Here is a 21,466-nt window from a genome sequence, read left to right as displayed (position 1 = left end):
CCCTCCTTGGCTACCCTTCTGCCCCACTCACTCACAGTGTGGACCTCTGGACTTTCTCCCTGCAGATTTGGCTTCTACCCTCAGGGCTTCATCCCAAAGTCCTTTCCCAAATCAGATTCTCCCCAGGCTGGATCCTTATTCCAAGTCTATTTCCAGGCTGTCTGAGTGATGGCCTTTTTCCAGCCCTGCAACAAGAGCCTCCTTCTCTCCTGCTGCCCTCTCCCTTCAGGGTCAGTCACAGGAGGGACTCTCCCTCCAGCAACTATCCAAACCCTGATGAGAGTCACCCAACTCTTCTGCACTCGGATCTGATAATTGACTTGAACCTCTTGATTCCCAGCCAGTCAGGATCAGCTGGGGGAACTGCTCCATCACAGGGAAGGCTGAGCCCAGCTCACCTTAAAAGGCCCAGCCAAGTGGTGACAGCTGCAGAAAAACTCTGAAGCCAACAGGCAGCCCCTTGTGGAGCGATTCATCATATCCTCTGAGTCTGAGATCCTCTGAGGCTTGTTTTTCTGTGAAGATGGCAGAATAGTGAAACCTTTGGATCCATAAGATGCCTTAGAACAAAAAGTCTAGGTGGGGAAAAAGGCTGTATCATAACCTCGTGCATAGGCACCGACTTCCCCTCTGCCCCGTGGGTGCTCGACCCCCCCCCCCCCCGCCCCTGTCCCTGTCCCGGCCTCACCCTCACCCCAATTCCATCCCTTTCCCTCAAGTCCCTGCCCCTGCCCTGCCTCTTTACCACCTCCTCCCCCGAGCGCGCCACATCCCCATTCCTCCCGGAAAGTCCTAAGCGCCACCAAACAGCTGTTAGGCAGTGGGCTGGAAGCACTGGGATGGGGAGGAGTGACGACGCCATGCTCGGGGGAGGAGGAGGGGGTGGGGAGAGCTTCGCTGCCAGTGAGTGCGGAGAGCCTGCTAATTTCTCCCTGTGGGTGCTCCAGCCCCTCAGCACCCATGGAGTCAGTGCCTATGACCTCATGTCCTCAGACATGAGCCAGGCATCAGTTTTTGAGCAGGTTAGAACCCCAGTGCTAGATTCTCAAACCCAATCCTTGGAGGTTGAATTTCTGTGGCACAGCTGAGCCCTTGGGGGTAGGCTAGGAACCAAACAGAACCATAACGGGCCCTTCTTGGAATAAGGGAACACAGCTTCAGAACCTAATAAACTGATTGCTGAGGCTTCTGGTAGTAAGAGAGTCTATAAATGGATTCCGTCCCACTCTTGACTTTCAAGGAGAGGGCCTGAAAGACAGGGCATCAAAGGGGAAAACTCTCTCCTAGACAAGCAGGGCATCAAGAGTTTACATGTGAACACGACCAGACAGGAAGACCATCGTTAAGACTCCATCCCATAACAGAAATCCATCATCCTGAACTCAATTAGAAGTTTGCAATGTGATTCCCAATTTCCACTGGTGGAAAGATCTCAACAAAGATGCTCACATCCCCATATTGGGCACATAGCCAGTAAGAAAAGCAATTCTCTAAAGATCACGATGTATTACTCCTGCAATACCAGGCTCAATTGAACAGGACAGGTCCAGGGCCTCGGCCTAAATGGTCCTATGCTGGGCACAGAATCACTAGATAAAGGATTCTTCCTACTCAAAGGGGTTGGATCCTCATGCTGGCTGGATCCATGCTTTGTTTCCAGAGGTAGACAATGGCCTCTGACATTTCAGGAGCCACTTTAGGCATACAGCCAGGTCTGCTAGGTTGACCTGGACTTATCCAGGGATCTTAATTGGGAGCAGATCCTTAACTTGATAGCCAGACTTAATCAACTGGGCCTGAAGAGCTTTTCCACCAGCTGGGGTCTGAGGCAGCCTTCCCCACTCTGCAAGCCAATCCTGTACATTGACACTGGACTTGTACATGGGCTAACCTTAGCTTAGCAGGCCTGAGGAGTCTCCCTTGACAGTGAGGTTGTGAGGGAGCCTACCCTCCTGCTCGTGGTAATCCAGAAGAAGCCCGTGCCTGATGGACATCTCATCTTCTGCACTTTTCACTTAAGAAATCGGATTAGTTGGCTGATAATTTAACTATAAACAAAATTTGCCCCTAAATGGCAAAAGAAAAAACCCAACAAGATAAGCACGCAGAACACTGTGTATGATCAAAGTTTGCTGCACCTTCAGTGGTTAGAAGGAACTGTAGGGTAGTTAGGGCCACTTACCTTTTCCTAGCCTTGGAACCTTTCTGGCTAAGAGGGCAAGGAAGGGGCAAGCTGACCTAGTGGACAATGCTCTCTAGAAGATATGGGTGGCTTGCAGAGTAGCTGCCTTGCTCCCACAAGTGATAAAATGCAGAAGAAGTAGGAACTACTCAATACAGTGAAATCCTCTTATAAACACCAACCAATCACTTTCTGGTTTTTGCTCACAGTGGGGAAACCTGACACGGGCCTGAAGACACATCCCTTTGTGAGACCCATGTTAGACACTTCCACTATAGAGAGCGAGCGCCACTCCTAGGAGAGAGGGGAAAGTCGAGCCAGACTGTACCTGGGGTATGATCACATCTGCCAAGGCTTTGGAGAGTTTGAAGAGTTCAGCAGTGCCCTCCAGCTTCAGAGTGCAATTGTGTTGGACATCATATTTGATGCAGTCATAGATATCAGGGATCTTGCTGATGTCATAGCGCCCATTCTTCATGCGGAAATCCCTCTCCAACTTGCTCCAGCGCTGCAGCATCAGCTCCAAAGTCTCACTGTGGTACAGCTGCAGGTCTAAAGAGCAGCAAGAACAAAACAAATATATGTTTTAAAAAGGGAAACAGAGGCTCTCTCTACACTGTGTTTGAAAACCTGCTGTACAGAGCCGGGGCTACAGGCTCAGGCTTGTACTAAAAAGAGCCCTGTAGACGTCCATACTTGGGCTGGAGAAACACACCCATGACCCCAGGCTTCAGAGCCTGAGCTCCAGCCTGAGCCCAGATGTCTACACAGCTCTTTTTAGTGCCTTAGCAGGAGCCTGAGTGCTATAGACCCAGGCTCTGAGACTCACTGTTGCAGGTTTTAAAGTGCAGTGTAGACATACTAAAAGGAGGTCCTGAAGCATGATAGAGTAGTCAGCCTCTCTTTGATACCTGGTAATTATTCAGCAATCAATTTTTATGCTCCTGGAGGATAATAGGGTGATAAGTAATAGCCAGCATGGATTTGTCAAGAATAAACCATGGCAAACCAACCCAAATTTCCTTCTTTGAAAGGATTATGACCTGGTGGGGGGAGAGAACCAGTAGACAGGATGCATCTTGATTTTAGTAAGGCTTCTGACACAGTCACACATGACATTCTCATAAGCAAACTAGGGAAATGTGGTCAAGATGAAATTACTACGAGGTGAGTGCACAACTGGTTGAAAGACCGTACTCAAAAAGCAGTTATCAAAATCAGCCATAGTCAAACTGGGAGGGTGGTGAAGCACTGGAATGGGTTACCTAGGGAGGTGGTGGAATCTCCATCCTTAGAGGTTTTTAAGGCCCGGCTTGACAAATCCTTGGCTGGGATGATTTAGTTGGTGTTGGTCCTGCTTTGAGCAGGGGATTGGACTAGATGGTGTCCTGAGGTCTCTTCCAACCCTAATATTCTATGATGTATCTAGTGGGATCCCACAGGGCTCAGTATTCAATATTTTAATTAATTACTTGGATAATGGAGTGGAGAGTATGCTTATAAAGTCTGCAGATGACACCACGCTAGGAGGGGTTGCAAGCACTTTGGAGGACAGGATCAGAATTCAAAACAACCTTGACAAATTGGAGAACTGGTCTGAAATCAATAAAATGAAGCCACCAAAGTACTTTACTTAAGAAGGAAAAAAAAAAAACCAACCAAATGCACAACTACAAAATGGGAAATAACTGGCTCGGTGGTAGTACTGCTGAAAAGAATCAGGGCAGGGGGTGGAAAATGAGGGTTCTAGCAGATCACAAATTAAATCCGAGTCAAAAATGTGAAGCAGTTGCAAAACAGGCTAATATCACTCTGAGGTGTATTAAACAGGACTGACATATGTAAGACATAAAAGAGGTAACTGTCCCGCTCTACTTGGCACTAGTGAGGTGTCATTTGGAGTAGTGTGTCCATTCTGGGCACCACACTTTAGGAAGAGGTGGACAAAATGGAGAGACTACAAAATAGAGCAAGAAAAAATGATAAAAGATTTAGAGATCCTGACTTATGACAAAAAGTTAAAACAGTGAGTACATTTAGTCTTGAGAAAAGAAGACTGAGGGGGGACCTGATAAGTCTCCAAATATGATAATGGCTCTTATAAAGAGGACTGGGATTGTTTGTTCTGCATGTCCACTAAAGGTAGGATAAGAAGAAATAGGCTTAATCTGCAACAAGGGAAGTTTAGGTTAGATATTAGGAAAATCTCTCTCACTTGAACAGTAGTTAAGCTCCGGAATAAGGCTTCCAGTGGCGGTTGTGGAATCTCCCTCATTGGAGGTTTTTAAGAACAGGTTGGACAAACACCTGTCAGGGCTGGTCTAGGTTTACTTGGTCCTGTCTCAGTGCAGTGGGCTGGACTTGATGACTTTGAGGTCCCTTCCAGCCCCATATTGCTATGATTCTATGTTCACACCCAGGCTACTCTTATTTGAATTTCAACTGACAAGACTGCACGTGTTTCCGATAGCTGGGATTCCGGCTGGGAAAGGAAAAATACAGAAAGACCTACAGCCTCATAGCAAATACCACAAATGGGCTTGGAAAACCCAGTCACACCCAAGAAGTCTGCATTGCTACTAACAGTAATCACTAACGCCTTGAACACAGAGCAATCCAGCTCCTTGGCATTACAGCTTTCCAGAACATGGTTCAAAATAGGAATGGGAGCTTCCAGATCAACAGCATGCAGACCAGACTCGATATATATATTTTAAAGAACTGGATCTTTCTACCACGCTTTGGAAGGCTCCTCCTCCGGAGCTGAACTAGGCTGCTCCCCTGAGTCCAACTGCTCCCTTCATGCATTAGCCAAGCCTCTCTCCAAGTGTGCGTTTCCTAGGCCTCTTTACTGCAGACACATATTTATACAGCTCAGAGCTCTTGCTTGCACAGACCAATCTAGAGGGTTCTGCTCTGGACAACCCTATTCCCAAGCCCAGCTGCTCACCTGCAGATTTGGGATCTTCCAGACGTTTGCATATCTGGGAAGTGAGGTTCTCGATCAGGGCAAACACCTTGTCACAGATCTCTACTGGGTTCTGGATGAAAGTCATGGAGTTGACCAGCGAGACGCTGCCTGTAGGTGCTAACTGCAGAGTAAAGAGAACACAAAAAGGTTAGTGTCTATTCATATAGAGAGCACAGAGCATCCAGCCCAGCCCCAGCAATTAAGCTTTCGGAAATGGTGTGCAACTGACAAACTAATGTCTTGTGTAACAGTCATCCTATACATCCACCACCAACAGCCTATACCTCCTGACCCTCCATGCCACACCTGGCCTGTTGGCAAAAGTCTCTATCTATGGTACAGCAGAGACCTTCCAAGAGGGACTAGGTGGTATTCATAGGTGAGAAGCTGTCAAATATAAAGGGAAGTGTAAACACCTTTAAATCCCTCCTGGCCAGAGGAAAAACCCTTTCACCTGTAAAGGGTTAAGAAGCTAAGATAACCTTGCTGGCACCTGACCAAAATGACCAATGAGGAGACAAGATACTTTCAAAGCTGGAGGGGGGGGAGACATGACAAAGGGTTCTCTCTGTGTGTTGCTTTTGCTGGGACCAGAGCAGGAATGCAGGTCAGAACTCCTGTAAAGAGTTAATAAGCAATCTAGTTAGATATGCGTTAGATTCTGTTTTGTTTAAATGGCAGATAAAATAAGTTGTGCTGAATGGAATGAAGATTCCTGTTTGTGTGTCTTTTTGTAACTTAAGGTTTTGCCTAGAGGGATTCTCTATGTTTTGAATCCAATTACTCTGAAAGGTATTTACCATCCTGATTTTACAGAGGTGATTCTGTTACTTTTTCTTTAATTAAAATTCTTCTTTTAAGAACCTGATTGCTTTTTCATTGTTCTTAAGATCCAAGTGTTTGGGTCTGTGTTCACCTATGCAAATTGGTGAGGATTTTTATCAAGCCTTCCCCAGGAAAGGGGGTGTAGGGCTTGGGGGGAAAGACGTTTCCAAGTGGGCTCTTTCCCTGTTATTTTTGTTAGACGCTTGGTGGTGGCAGCAATAAGGTCCAGGGACAAAAGGTAAAATAGTTTGTACCTTGGGGAAGTTTTAACCTAAGCTGGTAAAAAATAAGCTTAGGGGGTTTTTCATGCAGGTCCCCACATCTGTACCCTAGAGTTCAGAGTGGGGAAGCAACCTTGACAGAAGCCATTTCCTTTTCTCTACTGGGTCTCGGCTTCTTCCATTTTGAGACCTCAGGTTACAAGAGAAAAAAAATTTGGGGGACCCTCCCCCAGTCTAGTTGTAAGGAAAGGAATGGTGGTCATAACCTCTAGGTTCTGTTCCTGGTCCCCATGTTGAGTACCATGCTTTACTCCCAGTGCATCAGATGCTGATGAGGGCAAGTGCTGCCAGGTGCTTCATTAGTACAGAGGAGTCTGGGTCCTGTCAACGTACATGGAGTGGGCTGGATCCAGGCTTGATTATTTTACTTCCCATGCACAGCAGCCATGACTGCTCCAGGTAGACCTGCGAGGAAGAGGCCCTATGCTTGTGTGGGAAGGAAGTCCCCTTCACCTCAGAGAGGAAGAGGCCAACAAAGGCACACAACCAACTTGGCCTCGCATTAAACACCAAGAAAACTAAAATACTCCAACAGGCTCCGAATCACCAGGATCCTGCTCCCATAATTCAGATTAATCGAGACCCTGGAGACTGTCGAGCTGCTCTGTAGCAGAAAGCCAACACCGACAAGGAAATTCACCACCACACTCAATGTGCCAGTGCCGCTTTAGAAAAACGTGCCTTCGAATATTGTGACATCAAGAATCAAACCAAACTTCTCGTGTACCAGGCTGTTATCCCTGCTCTCTTGTACGGTGCCAAAACTAAGGTCATGTACAGTAGACACCTCAAGATTCTTGACGGATACCATCAACGGTGCCTCTGCAAGATCTTCCAAACCAAGTGGGATGCCCAACACACCAACATCAGTGTTCTGTCCCAAGGCAAAACCTCCAGCATTGAAGCTATGATCATCTACCACCAACTCTGTTGGGCTGGTCACGTTCTTTGAATGCCACAAAATTGACTCCTGAAGCAGGTCATGTTCTCACAACTGAGCCATGGCCAATTGATATGGGGAGGCGGGGGAAGCACTTCAAAGACACCCTCAAAACTAACATGAAGTGCAATATTGACATAAAACTCTTGGGATGCCCTTGACTAACCAAAATGAAAAAGGATCCCAGTATTTTGAGATCAATGGAGACAACAGGAAACTGAGAAACAGGAAAGGAAAGAACGTGGCACAGCCCGACTCGACGATCCATATCCGCCCCTTCCACTGGGAAATGACTGCCTCAATTGAGACCAGATCTATGGATCTCAGATCGGTCTCATTAGCCGCCTGCGGATGCACCAGTGATAACTGGCTATCATTTTATGGTAGCCTGACCCAATTCAACCCCGACTCTGCTACTGTCTCCTGACCGCAAGTGAGTAACTGACCAGTATACACAGGCCGCCTGTGGCCCGGCCCTGATAAGATGTGTATGCACATGTGACACATGGCAGTGAGGGGGGAATCACTGCATTTAGGCCACCACCATCACTAAGATAAAACACGGTCAGAATCCTGTCTCTGCCCTTCTGGGACATGAGCAATGACGTGCAGAAGAAGATTAGAAGATTAAAGAGTCATATATATTTTAAGGCCAGAAGAGAATTATGATAATCTACTTGGAGCATCCCCATAACAGAGGCCAGAGAATTTCACCCCGTGGTCCCTGCATCAGCCTATAATTCTGGGCGAAGAGATCCTTTAGAAAAAGATATCTGGTCTTAATTCAAAAAGAATCAAAGTGATGGAGAAACCACCACATCACCCAGCAAGTTATTCAATTGTTAATTACTCCGACTGTTGGCAATTTACACCCTTATTTCTAGTCTGAATTCCTCTAACTTCAGCTTCCAGCCACTGGATTGGGATATGCCTTTGTCTGCCACATTGAAGAGTCCTCTACTATCATGAGCCTTTTCCCCGGGCAGTTACTTGCAGATAGTGATCACGCCATCAAAAACCTTCTCTTGGAAAAACTAAATAGATTGAGCTTATTTTTAGTTTCTCACTGTAAGCCAGGTTTTCCAGACCTCAAATCATTCTGAACCTCTCCAATTTATCACCAACATCCTTTTTAAAGTGTTGACACCAGAACTGGACACAGTGATCTGTAATGGTCTGCATACAGAGGTAACAGCACCTCTCCTACTTGATATTCTCTTGCTTATGCATCCAAGGGATTGCGTTTGTTCTCTTAACCAGTGCAAGGCCCTGGAAATTCATGTCCAGCTGGTATCCACTAGGACCTAAAGTCTCTTTCAGAGTCACTGCTTTCCAAAATACTCCCCATTCCCAGAAGCGTGACCCAGTACATTCTTTGTTACTACATGTGTGACTTTCACATTTAGCTGTACTAAAATGCATGCTGTTCAAAGAAGCCCAGCTTACCACATGATTCAGATCCCTCTGTAGAACTAACCCCGCCATTATTTACCTTTCCACCAATTTCTGTGACCCCTGCAAACTTTACCAGTAATTATTTTATACTTTCTGCTAGATCACAGGTAAAGATAGCGATTAGCACTGAGTAAAGAACAGATCTGAGGGACCCCACTTAGAACGCCCTCACAGAATGATTCCCCATTTACAATTTCTTTTTGAGATGCAGGAGACAAATTTTGAACCCATTTAATATGGGCTACATTGGTTCTGTACAGTGTTAATCTTTTAATCATGTCACATGGGACTAAGCCAAGTGCCTTACGGAAGTTTAAGTATATTATCTCAAAACTATTTCCTTTGTCAACCAGACTTGTAAGCTCATTAGAAAGTGATATTGGGTTAGCTACTTCCCATAAAATCATGTTGACTGGAATTAACTAACTAATTCTTTACCGATTACATCCCGTATCGGCCTTTCCACATTTTGCCTGGCTCAATGTTAGGCTGTCTGAACTAGAACCACTCAGTTCATCCTTTTTAATACCAGCACATTAGGTTTTTCCAGATTCAGCAAGACCTGGGATGGCTCAGTCCCAGACTGACGTGTCATTAGAGGAAGTTTTGAAACAAAATTGATAAATTAAATAATAAGTCACCAAGACCAGATGGTATTTACCCAAGCATTCTGAAGGAACTCAAATGTGAAATTGCAGAACTATTAACTGTGGTTTATAACCTATCATTTAAATCAAATGTACCAAATGACTGCAGGATAGCTTATGTGACCCCAATTTTTAAAAAGGGCTCTAGAGGTGATCCCAGCAATTACAGGCTGGTAAGCCTGACTTCAGTACCAGGCAAACTGGTTGAAACTATAGTAAAGAACAGAATTGTCAGACACGTACATCAACATAATTTGTTGGGGAACAGTCAACATGGTTTTTGTAAAAGGAAATCATACCTCACCAATCTACTAGAATTCTTTGAGGCGGGGTCAACAAGCATGTGGACAAGGGGGATCTAGTGTATTTAGATTTTCAGAAAGCCTTTGACAAGGTCCATCACCAAAGGCTCTTAAACAAAGTAAGCTGTCATGGGATAAGAGGGAAGGTCCTCTCGTAGATCAGTAACTGGTGAGAAAAGATAGGAAACAAACGGCAGGAATACATAGTCAGTTTTCAGAATGGAGAGAGGTAAATAGTGGTGTCCCCCAGGAGTCTGTACTGGGAAAAGTACTATTCAACATATTTTTAAGCAATCTGGAAAATGGGGTAAACTGAGGTGGCAAAATTTGCAGATGATACAAAACTACTCAAGATAGTTAAGTCCCAGACTGAAGAATTACAAAGGGATCTCACAAACCTGGGTGAGTGGACAACAAAATGGCAGATGAAATTCAATGTTGATAAATGCAAATGCACAGTGGAAAACATAATCCTAACTATACATATAAAATGATGGGGTCTAAACTAGCTGTTACCACTCAAGAAAGAGCTCTTGGAGTCATTGTGGAGAGCTCTCTGAAACCATCTGCTCAAATGTGCAACAGCCACCAAAAAAGCTATCAGAATGTTGGGAATGATTCAGAAAAGGATTGATAATAAGATAGATTTATATAGAGGCAATATGATATTTTCTGTGGTACACCCACATCTTGAATACTGCGTGCAGATGTGGTCGCCCCATCCCCAAAAAAATATATTGGAATTGGAAAAGGTTCAGAAAAGGGCAACAAAAAATGATTAGGGGTATGGAACGGCTTCTGTATGAGGAGTGATTAATTAGAATGGGACTTTTCAGCTTGGAAAAGAGATGACTAAGGGGGGAATATGATAGAGATCTATAAAATCATGACTGGTGTAAACAAGGAAATGTTATTTACTCCTTCTCATAACACAAGAACTAGGGGGTCACCAAAGGAAATTAATAGGCAGCAGATTTAAAACAAACAAACAAATGGAAGTATTTCTTCAGACAACACATAGTTAACCTGTGGAACTCTTTGCCAGACGATGTTGTGAAGGCCAAGACCATAACAGCGTTCAAAAAAAAGAACTAGATAAATTCATGGAGGATAGGTCCATCAATGGCTATTAGCCAGGATGGCCAGGGATGGTATCCCTGGCCTCAGTTTGCCAGAAGCTGGGAATGGGTGACAGGGGATGGATCACTTGATGATTACCTGTTCTGTTCATTCCCTCTGGGGCACCTGACATTGGCCATGGTTGGAAGACAGCATACTGGGCTAGATGGATCTTTGGTCTGACTCAGTATGGCCGTTCTTATGTTACCTTTTCGTAATCCTCCTCGCAGAACTTGGCATCCTTCTGCATGATTTCATGCAGCCGTGCCTTCACTCTGTGCTGGCAGCTGCTGAGGGAGTCGCTATCACTGTCCAACAGCCCATTCATATTGGCACTTTTTACCATTTGCACCAAGATGGGGGTTAGCTCTCCCTCCAGAGCCAGGAGACCCTAGAGCAGAACAGAAGAGGATTTCAGCTCAGTAGAACACAAGCCAACACACTTTCTAGCAAATTTCATGACTAGTTTCTCCTTCTAGTCATCAAATGAAATCCTAGCTGTTGAGGATGGTTTTAACAGTGTTTAGGAAAGTGCCAAAGATTCTGTCAGTGCAATAAGAACTGTTGTAGGTTTTGGCTGGAGCAGTCCTTGGCTGCCTACTGCACCCTTGAGTCACTGACTTCTAAAGGGGTGGAACCATTTATACAATGAAAGCTCCTTGCAAATCAGATTCCAGAACACACTAGGATTTCCCATTTGTCTGAGTGGTATCCACAGACACTCCCAACCTGATCCCTACCCCACACTGTCATTTGGAACATTTCACTGCCCATTTACAACCAAGTGGTTACCAGAGACAAAAACCTTAAACCAGGGGTGGCCAAACTTACTGAGCCTCCGAGCCTCATATGACAATCTTCAGAAGTTCGAGAGCCGGGGCATGCCTGCCAGGGCTCGGGGCTTCAGCTCCCACAGGAAGCGCCCCCTGGGGTTTGGGGCTTCAGCAGGAGTGGGGCTGAAGCCTCAAGCTCTGGCAGACTCTCTCTGTGGGGCTGAAGCCCTGAGATCAGAAGCCCCTAACCCCACCACCCCGCCACAGGGCAGAACCCCCGAGCTCCCGCCCAATCCGGTAAGCAGAGAATGGAAGGAGGGGCTCTGTGAGTTGCATTTTAACTGTAAAAAAGCCACATGCAGCTCATGAGCCACAGCTGGCCACCCCGCCTTAAACTAAGCAGTCCTCTGAGAAACAACCTTCTAAGCAACAAATACCTAGACACATACAAATAGCTCTGGCATCATGCATACCCAGGATACCAGATGAATAACTCCCCCAGGGATCTGGCTGATTCATTACCAGGCTTCAACTACTGCTCCAGTGCTGTCAAATGCAGCAGAAATAGGAGGGTCATATTGCACTGCCAGTGCTGTCCCATGCAAATGTACAGTCTCTGAAGTGTGGACAGTCTCAGACACGCCCATTAGAACAGCAAAGGGGTTACCCACAGGAGAGCTCACCCTGCATATCACCTGGGCCTGCTTTAAAAGGAAAATCATTATTGAGACCTATCTAGTGGAGTTTTGTAGCAGCTCCAGACGGTGTAGATCCTTTGCTGCTGGCCATCATCCCTACAGCCAAGAACCACCTCTGGGTTATCTGGGCTGCAGCAAACATGGCTGTGAACTGCGCAGATGCCATAAGAGAGGAGTCACCTTTGCAAAAGCTGCTGCTGTCATTTGAACCCTGCCCTCATCTGAAGCATAGATCTTGAGGTCATGACGGTAGGTGCTATGCAGTCTGAGCAGGCCACACCCTGGGAAGCCAGCATAGTCACCTGGAACAGAGAGCAGAGACTCAAACACAACTTTCAAATACCAACAGCTGTCAGCTGCTAGGATCTGTCGGAGTTAAATGCACCTCCAAAATTCTACTCCTTTAGGGAACAGATACATTCCTGAGAAAGTTACAGTTCTCTGCAAAGTTCAGTCACATACACACTTACTCAGTCTTTGGGTTTGCACAGAATGCAACTGTGGTAGGGAAGGCCCTGGCACAGGCTGAAAAAACAGGCTAAGAGTTCTACTGATCCACTGCAGGATGGGACTGATCCATGTAGTCCTAGCTGGACTGGGCCAGAGAGCAGAGAAATCATCATATCCAGGAAGGGTTAGTGTCAACGAGTTACTGCTATTAGAGTGGGTCCTTGTAGTGAGGCACAGGGGCCTCCCACTGAGCAAAAGGGAACCCACTACAGAAACCCACTACAACCCTTAATTACTTGAAGGAAACAAACCCCCAAGTCAGTGATTAGGGGCTAAAGAAGACACCTGGGTACTCAGAGCCATTCCTATTGACAGCCCATTACTAGCCCCTGAATGACAAACTGCAGGGTCAGTTTACCCAGTGTCATCAGGGGAGCACCCCTGTCTCTACTAGAGCCTCGGGGGGGGGGGGGGGGAGGAGGGAAAATCACATACTGTATGACTAGAGTTGCAAATAAAATCTTTTCTTCCTGGGTCTGGTTTATTAACAGACTAAATTAACTTCTATTTGCATTACAAACCCCTTTCTGTTCATGCCTGTCCTCTGTCTTCCACAGCCCTCTTTCTAGGGACAGTGACTAGTCATTACTAAAGCTGCGAGTCTGTCATGGAAGTCAAGGATTCCATGACTTTCCGTGACTTCTGCAGTGGCTGGTGCTAGCTCAGGGACTGTGCAAGCCGGGCAGCCCCAGGGTCAGTAGCAGCAGTTTGGGTGTGTGGGAGGGGGCTCAGGGTTGGGGTGCTTACCTTGGGCTGGGGGGCCCCCCAGCTCCCACTAGCATGAACCCCCTGCAGCTCCTAGATGGCAGAGGGGTCTCCACGTCGTACACTGCCTGCAGGCCCGTCCCCATAGCTCCCACTGACTGCGATTCCCAGCCAATGAGAGCTGCAGCAGCCGGCACTTGTGGCGGGAGCAGTGGAGACCCTGCCGCCTAGGAGCTGCAGGGATGTGGAGCCAAGTAGGAAGCCCCTGCAAAACTCCTCCCCCCTCCCCCTCCCCCGCCCCCGGAACGGTACCAGCAGGGGTCCCAGGCCACAAGCCACAGCCCAGCTCCCCGCTCCTCCGACATCTGCTGTAGAACTGATAAAAGAAATTGTTCATAAGAAAAGTTTTATGAATGAAAGTTGTTTCATTCATGAAACGGTCACCCCAATAACTAGCTAACTGACAATTAAGATGCTTGTTAAGAGCCATAGCTGTTCAGCCAGCTGCCCTTGTAAATTTCACTTTCAATCCAATTGCTGCTTAAATCACTGAAACTTGCACTATTTCAACATTATAACTTCCACTCACTGTTCGCCATTCATTATACTTGTCCATATAGTAACTCAAACTCCATTTTAAAATGCTCACTCCATTTTGTAAAAGCCTGCTGCAACCTTCATTTTGCAAAACCCTGATGTAATCTTATTAGTTTAGATGTGCGAATGAGGTATGTATGGATGATGCAATCAATCTCCAGCCCCAGCCCATCCTGATGAAATAAAGTATAAACGCCAATGGCTGAAGATGCAGACAACAGCCCTGACAAAGCAAGAAGAGTCCACCCTAAAAAGAAAAGAACAAAGGTACAATTGAGGGAACATCAAAGCCAGGTCCCAGGCTGAAAGTCATGTCTGCAATTGATGGGTGATCAATCACACCGAACCCAGAGGTGGTGTGACACAGCAAGACCTATAGACTCTGGATTCAAACTAAAGCCTACAAAAAGGATGGCTGAGATGGAAGACTTTGGAAGGTAACATTCTGCTGCCAACATCGAGCGGCATCAGTGCATGCCCGACAGAGACCCAGCCCTTCCTCCTGCCTGGCTTTCCTGGCCAGTTAGCCACCACAAGCTACGATCCCAAGCCGCGAACTCAAGCTACGATCCCAAGCCGTGAACTCAAGCTACGATCAGGACTGGTAACTATCCAGCAGCTGTAGAAAATATAAAGTGTGTGTGTGTGTGTGTGTAAATAAAATACACACACACACACACACACACACACACACAGAATTATATAAAAAAAATTAGGTATGAGCTAGTGGTTATAGATCAAATTGTTATCACAATAAATGTGGGATTTTTGCCTTGTTCCCTAAAATGATCCTGTATAGTTTTGTCTGCATCACACCTCGGGGGTCCTGTCCCACCCCCTGAGCCCCCGTGTCCCTCTGGCCAAGTTTTAGTCAGGGCAGGTATTTTTAATAAAAGTCATGGACAGGTCACGGGCCCATGAATTTTTGTTTATGGCCCGTGACCTGTCCATGACTTTTACTAAAAATACTCGTGACTAAAACATAGCCGTAGTCATTACATCTCTTGGCTTCAGGGGTCCACCATAGCACCAGGCAGTCCCTGCCCCTCTCACCAGCTTCTGACCATATGCGCACTCAGACTCCACACCCCGGTCCTTGCCAGCAGAAACCTAAGTGCCACTGCTGTTCCCGTTGGGTCTCACGGTGGAGACACACCTGCTCTCCCTCAGGTCTCATTTTGAGTACACAACAGGACCTAGCTTTTATTTTTTTCCCTTCTTCTCCCTGCAGGGCTTGCTCTCTACCTACTCATGTAATTACACACATTTCCTAGGCACTACACATCAGAAAGCCTGCTCTTAAAGGAGACAAGACTGTTACAGGATGAGAGGCAGAGAAGAGATGCCAGAATCAGTTACGTACTCTAGTTGCACCAGCATAGCCCTTATTGTCTCCAGGTTCGTCTGGCTCCCACTGGTTCCCATTATACTGTAAACTGCAGCACTATGTATATTTACGGACTTCATAAACTACAGCAGCAAAGCAGCAAGGGTCTCGGAAACAGCATGCAAGCCTGCACATCAGAACAAGAACGGCAAACATCTCACTGTGCAGGCACATGAAGATACCTTGTGCACACAAAGCTGGAGCCAGCCAGTCCGAAGTCAAGCATTTCTAATGGACTCTCAGAGTTTAAGGCCAGAAGGGACCATTAGATCATCAAGTCTGACTTCCTGTATATATCTCAAGCCACCCCTGCATGGAACCCAATAACTTGTGCTTGATGAAAGCAACTTCCAGAAATGTACCAGTCTTGATTTGAAAACATCAAGACTTGGAGAAACATAGAAGAGTAAGACTGGAAGAGACCTTGAGAGGTCATCTAGTCCAGTCCCCCGTACTCCAGACAGGGCTATGTAATAAATAGACCATCCCCGACATGTGTTTGTCTAACCTGTTTTTAAAAAACCTCCAATGACAGATGCCACAATTTTTTCCAGTGCTTAACTACCCTGACAGTTAGGAAATTTTTCCTAATGTCCAACCTAAACCACCCTTGCTGCAATTTAAGCCCATTGCTTCTGGTCCTAGCCTCAGAGGTTAAGGAGAAAAACTGTTCTCCCTCCTCCTTGTAACAATCTTTTATGTACTTGAAAACTGTTGTCATGTCCCCTCTCAGTCTCCTCTTCTCCACAACAAACAAACCCAATTTTTTCAAGCTTCCGTCATAGGTCAGGTGTTCTATAGCTGTAATAGTTTTTGTTGCTCTTCTCTGGACTTTCTCCAATTTGTCCACATCGTTCCTGAAATGTGGCGCCCAGAACTCCAGTTGAGACCTTATCTGCACAGAGTAGAGCGGAAGAATTACTTCTCATAACTTGCTTACAAGACTTCTAATAACACATCTCAGAATTATGTTTGCTTTTTTTGCAACAGCATTACTCTGTTGACTCACATTTAGCTTGTGATCCACTATGACCCCAGGTCCCTTTCTGCGGAACTCCTTTCTAGGCAGTCATTTCCCATTGTGTATATGTACAACTGATTGTTCCTTCCCAAGCAGAGTACTTTGCATTTGTCCTTATTGAATTTCATCCTATTTACTTCAGACCATTTCTCCAGTTTGTCCAGATCATTTTAAATTTTAATCCTATCCTCCAAAGCACTTGCAACCCATCCCAGCTTAGTATTGTCCGCAAACTTTATACATTTTAAAAAAGGCTCCAGAGGCAATCCTGGAAATTACAGGCTGGTAAACCTAACTTCATTAGGTTGAAACTATAGTAAAGAACAGAATTATCAAACATACAGATGAACACGATTTGTTGGGAGGGGGTGAACATGGTTTTTGTAAAGGAAAATCATGCCTCACAAATCTATTACAATTCTTTGAGGGAGTCAACAAGCATGTGGACAAGGGACATCCAGTGGATACAGTGTACTTAGATTTTCAGAAAGCCTGTGACAAAGTCCCTCACCAAAGGCTGTTAAGCGTAGTAAGCAGTCATGGGATAAGAGGGAAGGTCCTCTCATGGATCAGTAAGTGGTTAAAAGACAGGAAACAAAGGGTAGGAATAAATAGTCAGTTTTCAGAACGGATCTCCCAGGGATCTGCACTGCGGCCAGTGCTGTTCAACATATTCATAAATGATCTGGAAAAAGGGGTAAATAGTGCGGTAGCAAAATTTGCAAATACAATACTACTCAAGATAGTTAAATCCAAAGCAAACTATGAAGAGCTACAAAGGGATCTCACAAAACTTGATTAGTGGGCAACAAACTGGCAGATGAAATTCAATGTTGATAAATGAAAAGTAATGCACACTTGAAAACATAATCCCAACTATATCTATAAAATGATGGGGTCATAATTAGCTGTTACCACTCGAGAGAGATCTTGGAGTCATTGTGGATAGTTCTCTGAAAACATCCACTCAACGTGCAGCAGCAATCAAAAAAGCTAAACAGAATGCTGGGAATCATTAACAAAAGGATAGATAATAAGACAGAAAATATAATGTTGCCTCTATATTATTATTATTATTTAATAATAAATAATTAATAATAATAATATAGAGGCAACATTATATAGAGGGATTATGATTGAGGTTTATAAAAGCACGACTTGTGTGGAGAAAGTAAATAAGGAAGCGTTATTTACCCCTTCATAAAAACACAAGAACTAAGGGTCACCAAATGAAATTAATAGGCAGCAGGTTTAACAAACAAAAAGACAGTTACTCACCCTTTTTGTAACTGTTGTTCTTCGAGATGTGTTGCTCATATCTATTCCAGTTAGGTGTGTGCACGCTCCGCGTGCACGGCTGTCGGAAGCTTTTCCCTAGCAGCTACCCTGGCTGTGGAGCCCCCTGGAATGGCACCGATATGGCGCTCTATATACGACCCTGCCGGCCTGACCCCCACTTCAGTTCCTTCTTGCCGGCAGGTAGGGGGTGGGGGGATGGAATACGTATGAGGGATGAGCAACACATCTCGAAAAATAATTACAAAAAGGGTGAGTAACCATTTTTTCTTCGAGTGCTTGCGCATATCTATTCCAGTTAGGTGACTTCCAAGCCTTACCTCGGAGGTGGGGTCAGAGTTAAGGTATAGCCGACCGAAGTACCGCTCTGCCGAAGGCCGCATCATCCCAAGATTTATGGATGATGACGTAGTGCAACGTGAAGGTATGCACTGAAGACCATGTGGCAGCCCTGCAGATTTCCTGGAGAGGTACATGGGCCAGAAAGGCTGTCGAGGAGGCCTGCGCCCTTGTGGTGCGAGCTGTGATGGCAGGCGAAGGAACCTTCGCCAAGTTATAACAAGGGTGTATACATGCCGTGATCCAGGAGGAGATCCGCTGGGAAGAGACTGGCGGACCTTTCATCCGCTCTGCTAAGGCAACGAACAACTGGGTTGTCTTGTGGAATGGCTGTGTATGGTCGATATAGAAAGCAAGCGCCCTCCTGACATCCAGTGAATGCAGCTGCTGTTCGCAGGGACTGTTGTGTGGTTTTGGGTAGAAAACCGGGAGGAAGATGTCCTGGCTAACATGGAAGCGGGACACCACTTTGGGAAGGAAGGCCAGATGAGGCCTAAGTTGCACCTTGTCCTTATGAAAGATAGCGTACAGAGGCTCAGATGTAAGGGCCCGCAGTTCAGACACGTGTCATGCCGAGGTGATAGCCACCAGAAAAGCAACCTTGCAAGAGAGGTAGAGAAGCTAACAAGAAGCTAGAGGCTCGAAGGGAGGGCCCATGAGGCAGGAGAGGACTAGGCTGAGGTCCCAGGCCAGAATAGGGGGCTTCATCGGGGCATGTATCTTTTCCAGACCTTTCAGGAAACGACCCATGATGGGTGTGTGAACACCGAGCACCATAAACACCCGGGTGGAACACTGAGATGGCCACGAAGTGGACCTTGAGGGAACCAAATGCCAGATGCTGGTCCTTCAGGTACAGAAGATAATCTAGGATACAAGGGATGGGAACCTGGAGTGGAAGCGCCTGTCTTTGGGCACACCACCTGGAGAACCTCTTTCATTTCACCCTGTATGTGGCTCTAGTAGACAGCTTGTGGCTCTCCAGAAGCACCTGTCTCACCGGGTCTGAGCAGGAGAGCTCTGCCTGGTTCAGCCACAGATCCTCCAGGCCACGAGGTGGAGCAACTGAAGGTCCGGGTGAAGGAAATGACCGTGGTTCTGTGAGATGAGGTTGGGAGTGAGAGGTAGCCATACCAGTGACCGAACCAAAAGGTCAATGAGGGTGGGGTACCAGCACTGGCGAGGCCAAGCTGGGGCTAACAGTATGACTTCCGCTTTCATAGAATATCAGGGTTGGAAGGGACCTCAGGAGGTCATCTAGTCCAACCCTCTGCTCAAAGCAGGACCAATCCCCAATTAAATCATCCCAGCCAGGGCTTTGTCAAGCCTGACCTTAAAAACTTCTAAGGAAGGAGATTCCACCACCACCTCCCTAGGTAACGCATTCCAGTGTTTCACCACCCTCCTAGTGAAAAAGTTTTTCCTAATATCCAACCTAAATCTCCCCCACTGCAACTTGAGACCATTACTCCTTGTTCTGTCATCTGCTACCACTGAGAACAGTCTAGATCCATCCTCTTTGCAACCCCCTTTCAGGTAGTTGAAAGCAGCTATCAAATCCCCCCTCATTCTTCTCTTCCGTAGATTAAATATCCCCAGTTCCCTGTGGTCCTTGAGAAGCACCTTGTGGATGAGCAGGAATGGCGGGAAGGCGTATAGCAGTTGACCAGACCATGGAATCATGAACGCATCTGCAATCGAGCCTGGGCTGTGGCCCCTGAAGGAGCAGAAGGCTGGGCACTTCCTGTTGGCTCCCGTGGCAAATAGGTCGATTTGGGGAAACCCCCAGCTGCCGAAGATGGAGTGGATTATGTCTGGACATAATCAGCCACTCGTGTGAGGAAATGTCTGCTCAAGCTGTCTGCCAGCATGTTCTGAACGCCCAGCAGGTATGAAGCCTGGAGAGGGATGAAGTGGGCTAGACAAAAATCCCCACAGTAGAGGGCTTCCTGACAGAGAAGAGACCATCAGGCTCCGCCTTGTCTGTTTATATAAAACATGGCTGTGGTATTGTCCCCATCAGTACCGCTACGCAGTGGCCCTGCAAGCAGGACAGAAATGCTTGGCAGGCGAGGCAGACCGCCCTGAGTTCTTTAATGTTGATATGCAGAGCCAGTTCCTCTACCTGCCACAAGCCCTGAGTCGTCAGGCTCCCGAGATGCGCTCCCCAGCCCAGCGCGGACGCATCCCTTACCAGAGTCAAAGTGGGCTGGGGAGGGTGGAAAGGAACCCCAGCGTCTACCATGAGGGGGATCTAGCCACCAATGTAGGGAATCGAGGGTGTGCCTCAGGATGGTCAGCACCATGTCCAGACTTCAGGGCCACCCACTGGAGGAGTTCCTACAGGGCCCTGTAGTCCATGGGTGGTGGTCCAGATGTGGAAGTACCTGCCGCAGCCTTGTCAGGGGACGATGAGGAATAAGCCAATGGCAGGACCAATTCCATGACAGCCTCTTGATCCTCCAGAACCGGGTCCTCCTGAATGCTGGGTGTAGCGTCCACCGGGGGAATGTGGGGTTGGATCCGGGTCCTATGGTGGGCAGCTGAGGGTTGCCTCAGGGAGACGAGACCCTGAACGGAACGATGGAGGGACGCCAGGAGGGGCACCTTGGGCCTGATGGTACACCCAAGGGGTCCAAAATTGCCACTGGGACTGCCAGTAGGCGCCAAAGCATCCTGCCTTAGGCTCCCCGGCCCCGATCTGCGTGCTTCTGATGCCCCCAATGCCCTGCCTGATCTGAGGGAGGGTGATCTCGAGTGTGACGGCCAAGGGGGAGCGGTGCTACACTGCACCAGGGAGGCTCTCTCCTCCAACAGATGGGATGGGTGCCAAGAAGGGTAGCAAGGTCCGGATGGTGATCGGTGGCGCGGTGCAGGGTGGCGCTGCTGCAGGGAACGACAGTGGGATGTGGAGCGGTGCTGGGAGGTTGAGCAGCGCCACGACTAGGAGCTTCGCCTTGGTGGGGAACAGTGCTGCGATGTAGAGCGATGCTGAGATCAAGGCCGGTGCTGAAGTGGGGATCGGTGCCAGGAGCGGGAGGTGTGCTGCAAGCAGGACCGGTGCCATGCTGGGGAGCGGTGCCGCAAGGTGGAACGGCACTGGGATGGCGTGTGGTGCCGTTGCATAGAGTGGTGCCAGTCCATCGAGCGATGTCTGGAAAGTGCAGGCTGAGGTTGGTGTTGTGAGCGGTGCCACGAGGTCACAGATCAGGACCTGGACCTCGAGCAGGACCACAACCTGTCCACCGACAACCACCTTGAGCAGGAGCAGCTATGAGGGTCAGGACTGCAAGACCAGTGCCGCGAGTCGGACCAGTGCCACAAGTTGGACCAGCATGGGGCATAGGTGCGACGCTGGGACTCAGAGCAGTGCCGAGATCCTGATCGGGGAGCAGACAGCCCAGACATGGCTGGCTTG

General features: G+C 47.3%; 1 protein-coding gene across 7 annotated transcripts in view; it reads right to left on the bottom strand.

Annotated features, from left to right (window-relative positions):
* PPIP5K1 (diphosphoinositol pentakisphosphate kinase 1) overlaps positions 1 to 21,466 on the bottom strand; it is a 135,508-nt gene that overhangs the window by 84,046 nt on the left and 29,996 nt on the right. For all 7 annotated transcript variants that reach the window (XM_074966726.1, XM_074966724.1, XM_074966727.1 and 4 more), the window contains exons 17-20: positions 12,374 to 12,495; positions 10,931 to 11,113; positions 5,133 to 5,274; positions 2,511 to 2,734 (exon numbers count right to left, since the gene is read on the bottom strand). In XM_074966726.1, the coding sequence (XP_074822827.1) occupies positions 2,511 to 2,734; positions 5,133 to 5,274; positions 10,931 to 11,113; positions 12,374 to 12,495 (671 nt within the window). The remainder of the gene's footprint in view (positions 1 to 2,510; positions 2,735 to 5,132; positions 5,275 to 10,930; positions 11,114 to 12,373; positions 12,496 to 21,466) is intronic.

The sequence above is a fragment of the Natator depressus genome, chromosome 10 (genome assembly GCF_965152275.1).
Source record: "Natator depressus isolate rNatDep1 chromosome 10, rNatDep2.hap1, whole genome shotgun sequence".
Taxonomy (NCBI): domain Eukaryota; kingdom Metazoa; phylum Chordata; order Testudines; family Cheloniidae; genus Natator; species Natator depressus.
The sequence above is the reverse complement of the archived record's forward strand: the minus strand, read 5'-3'. Positions and strand labels throughout refer to the sequence as shown.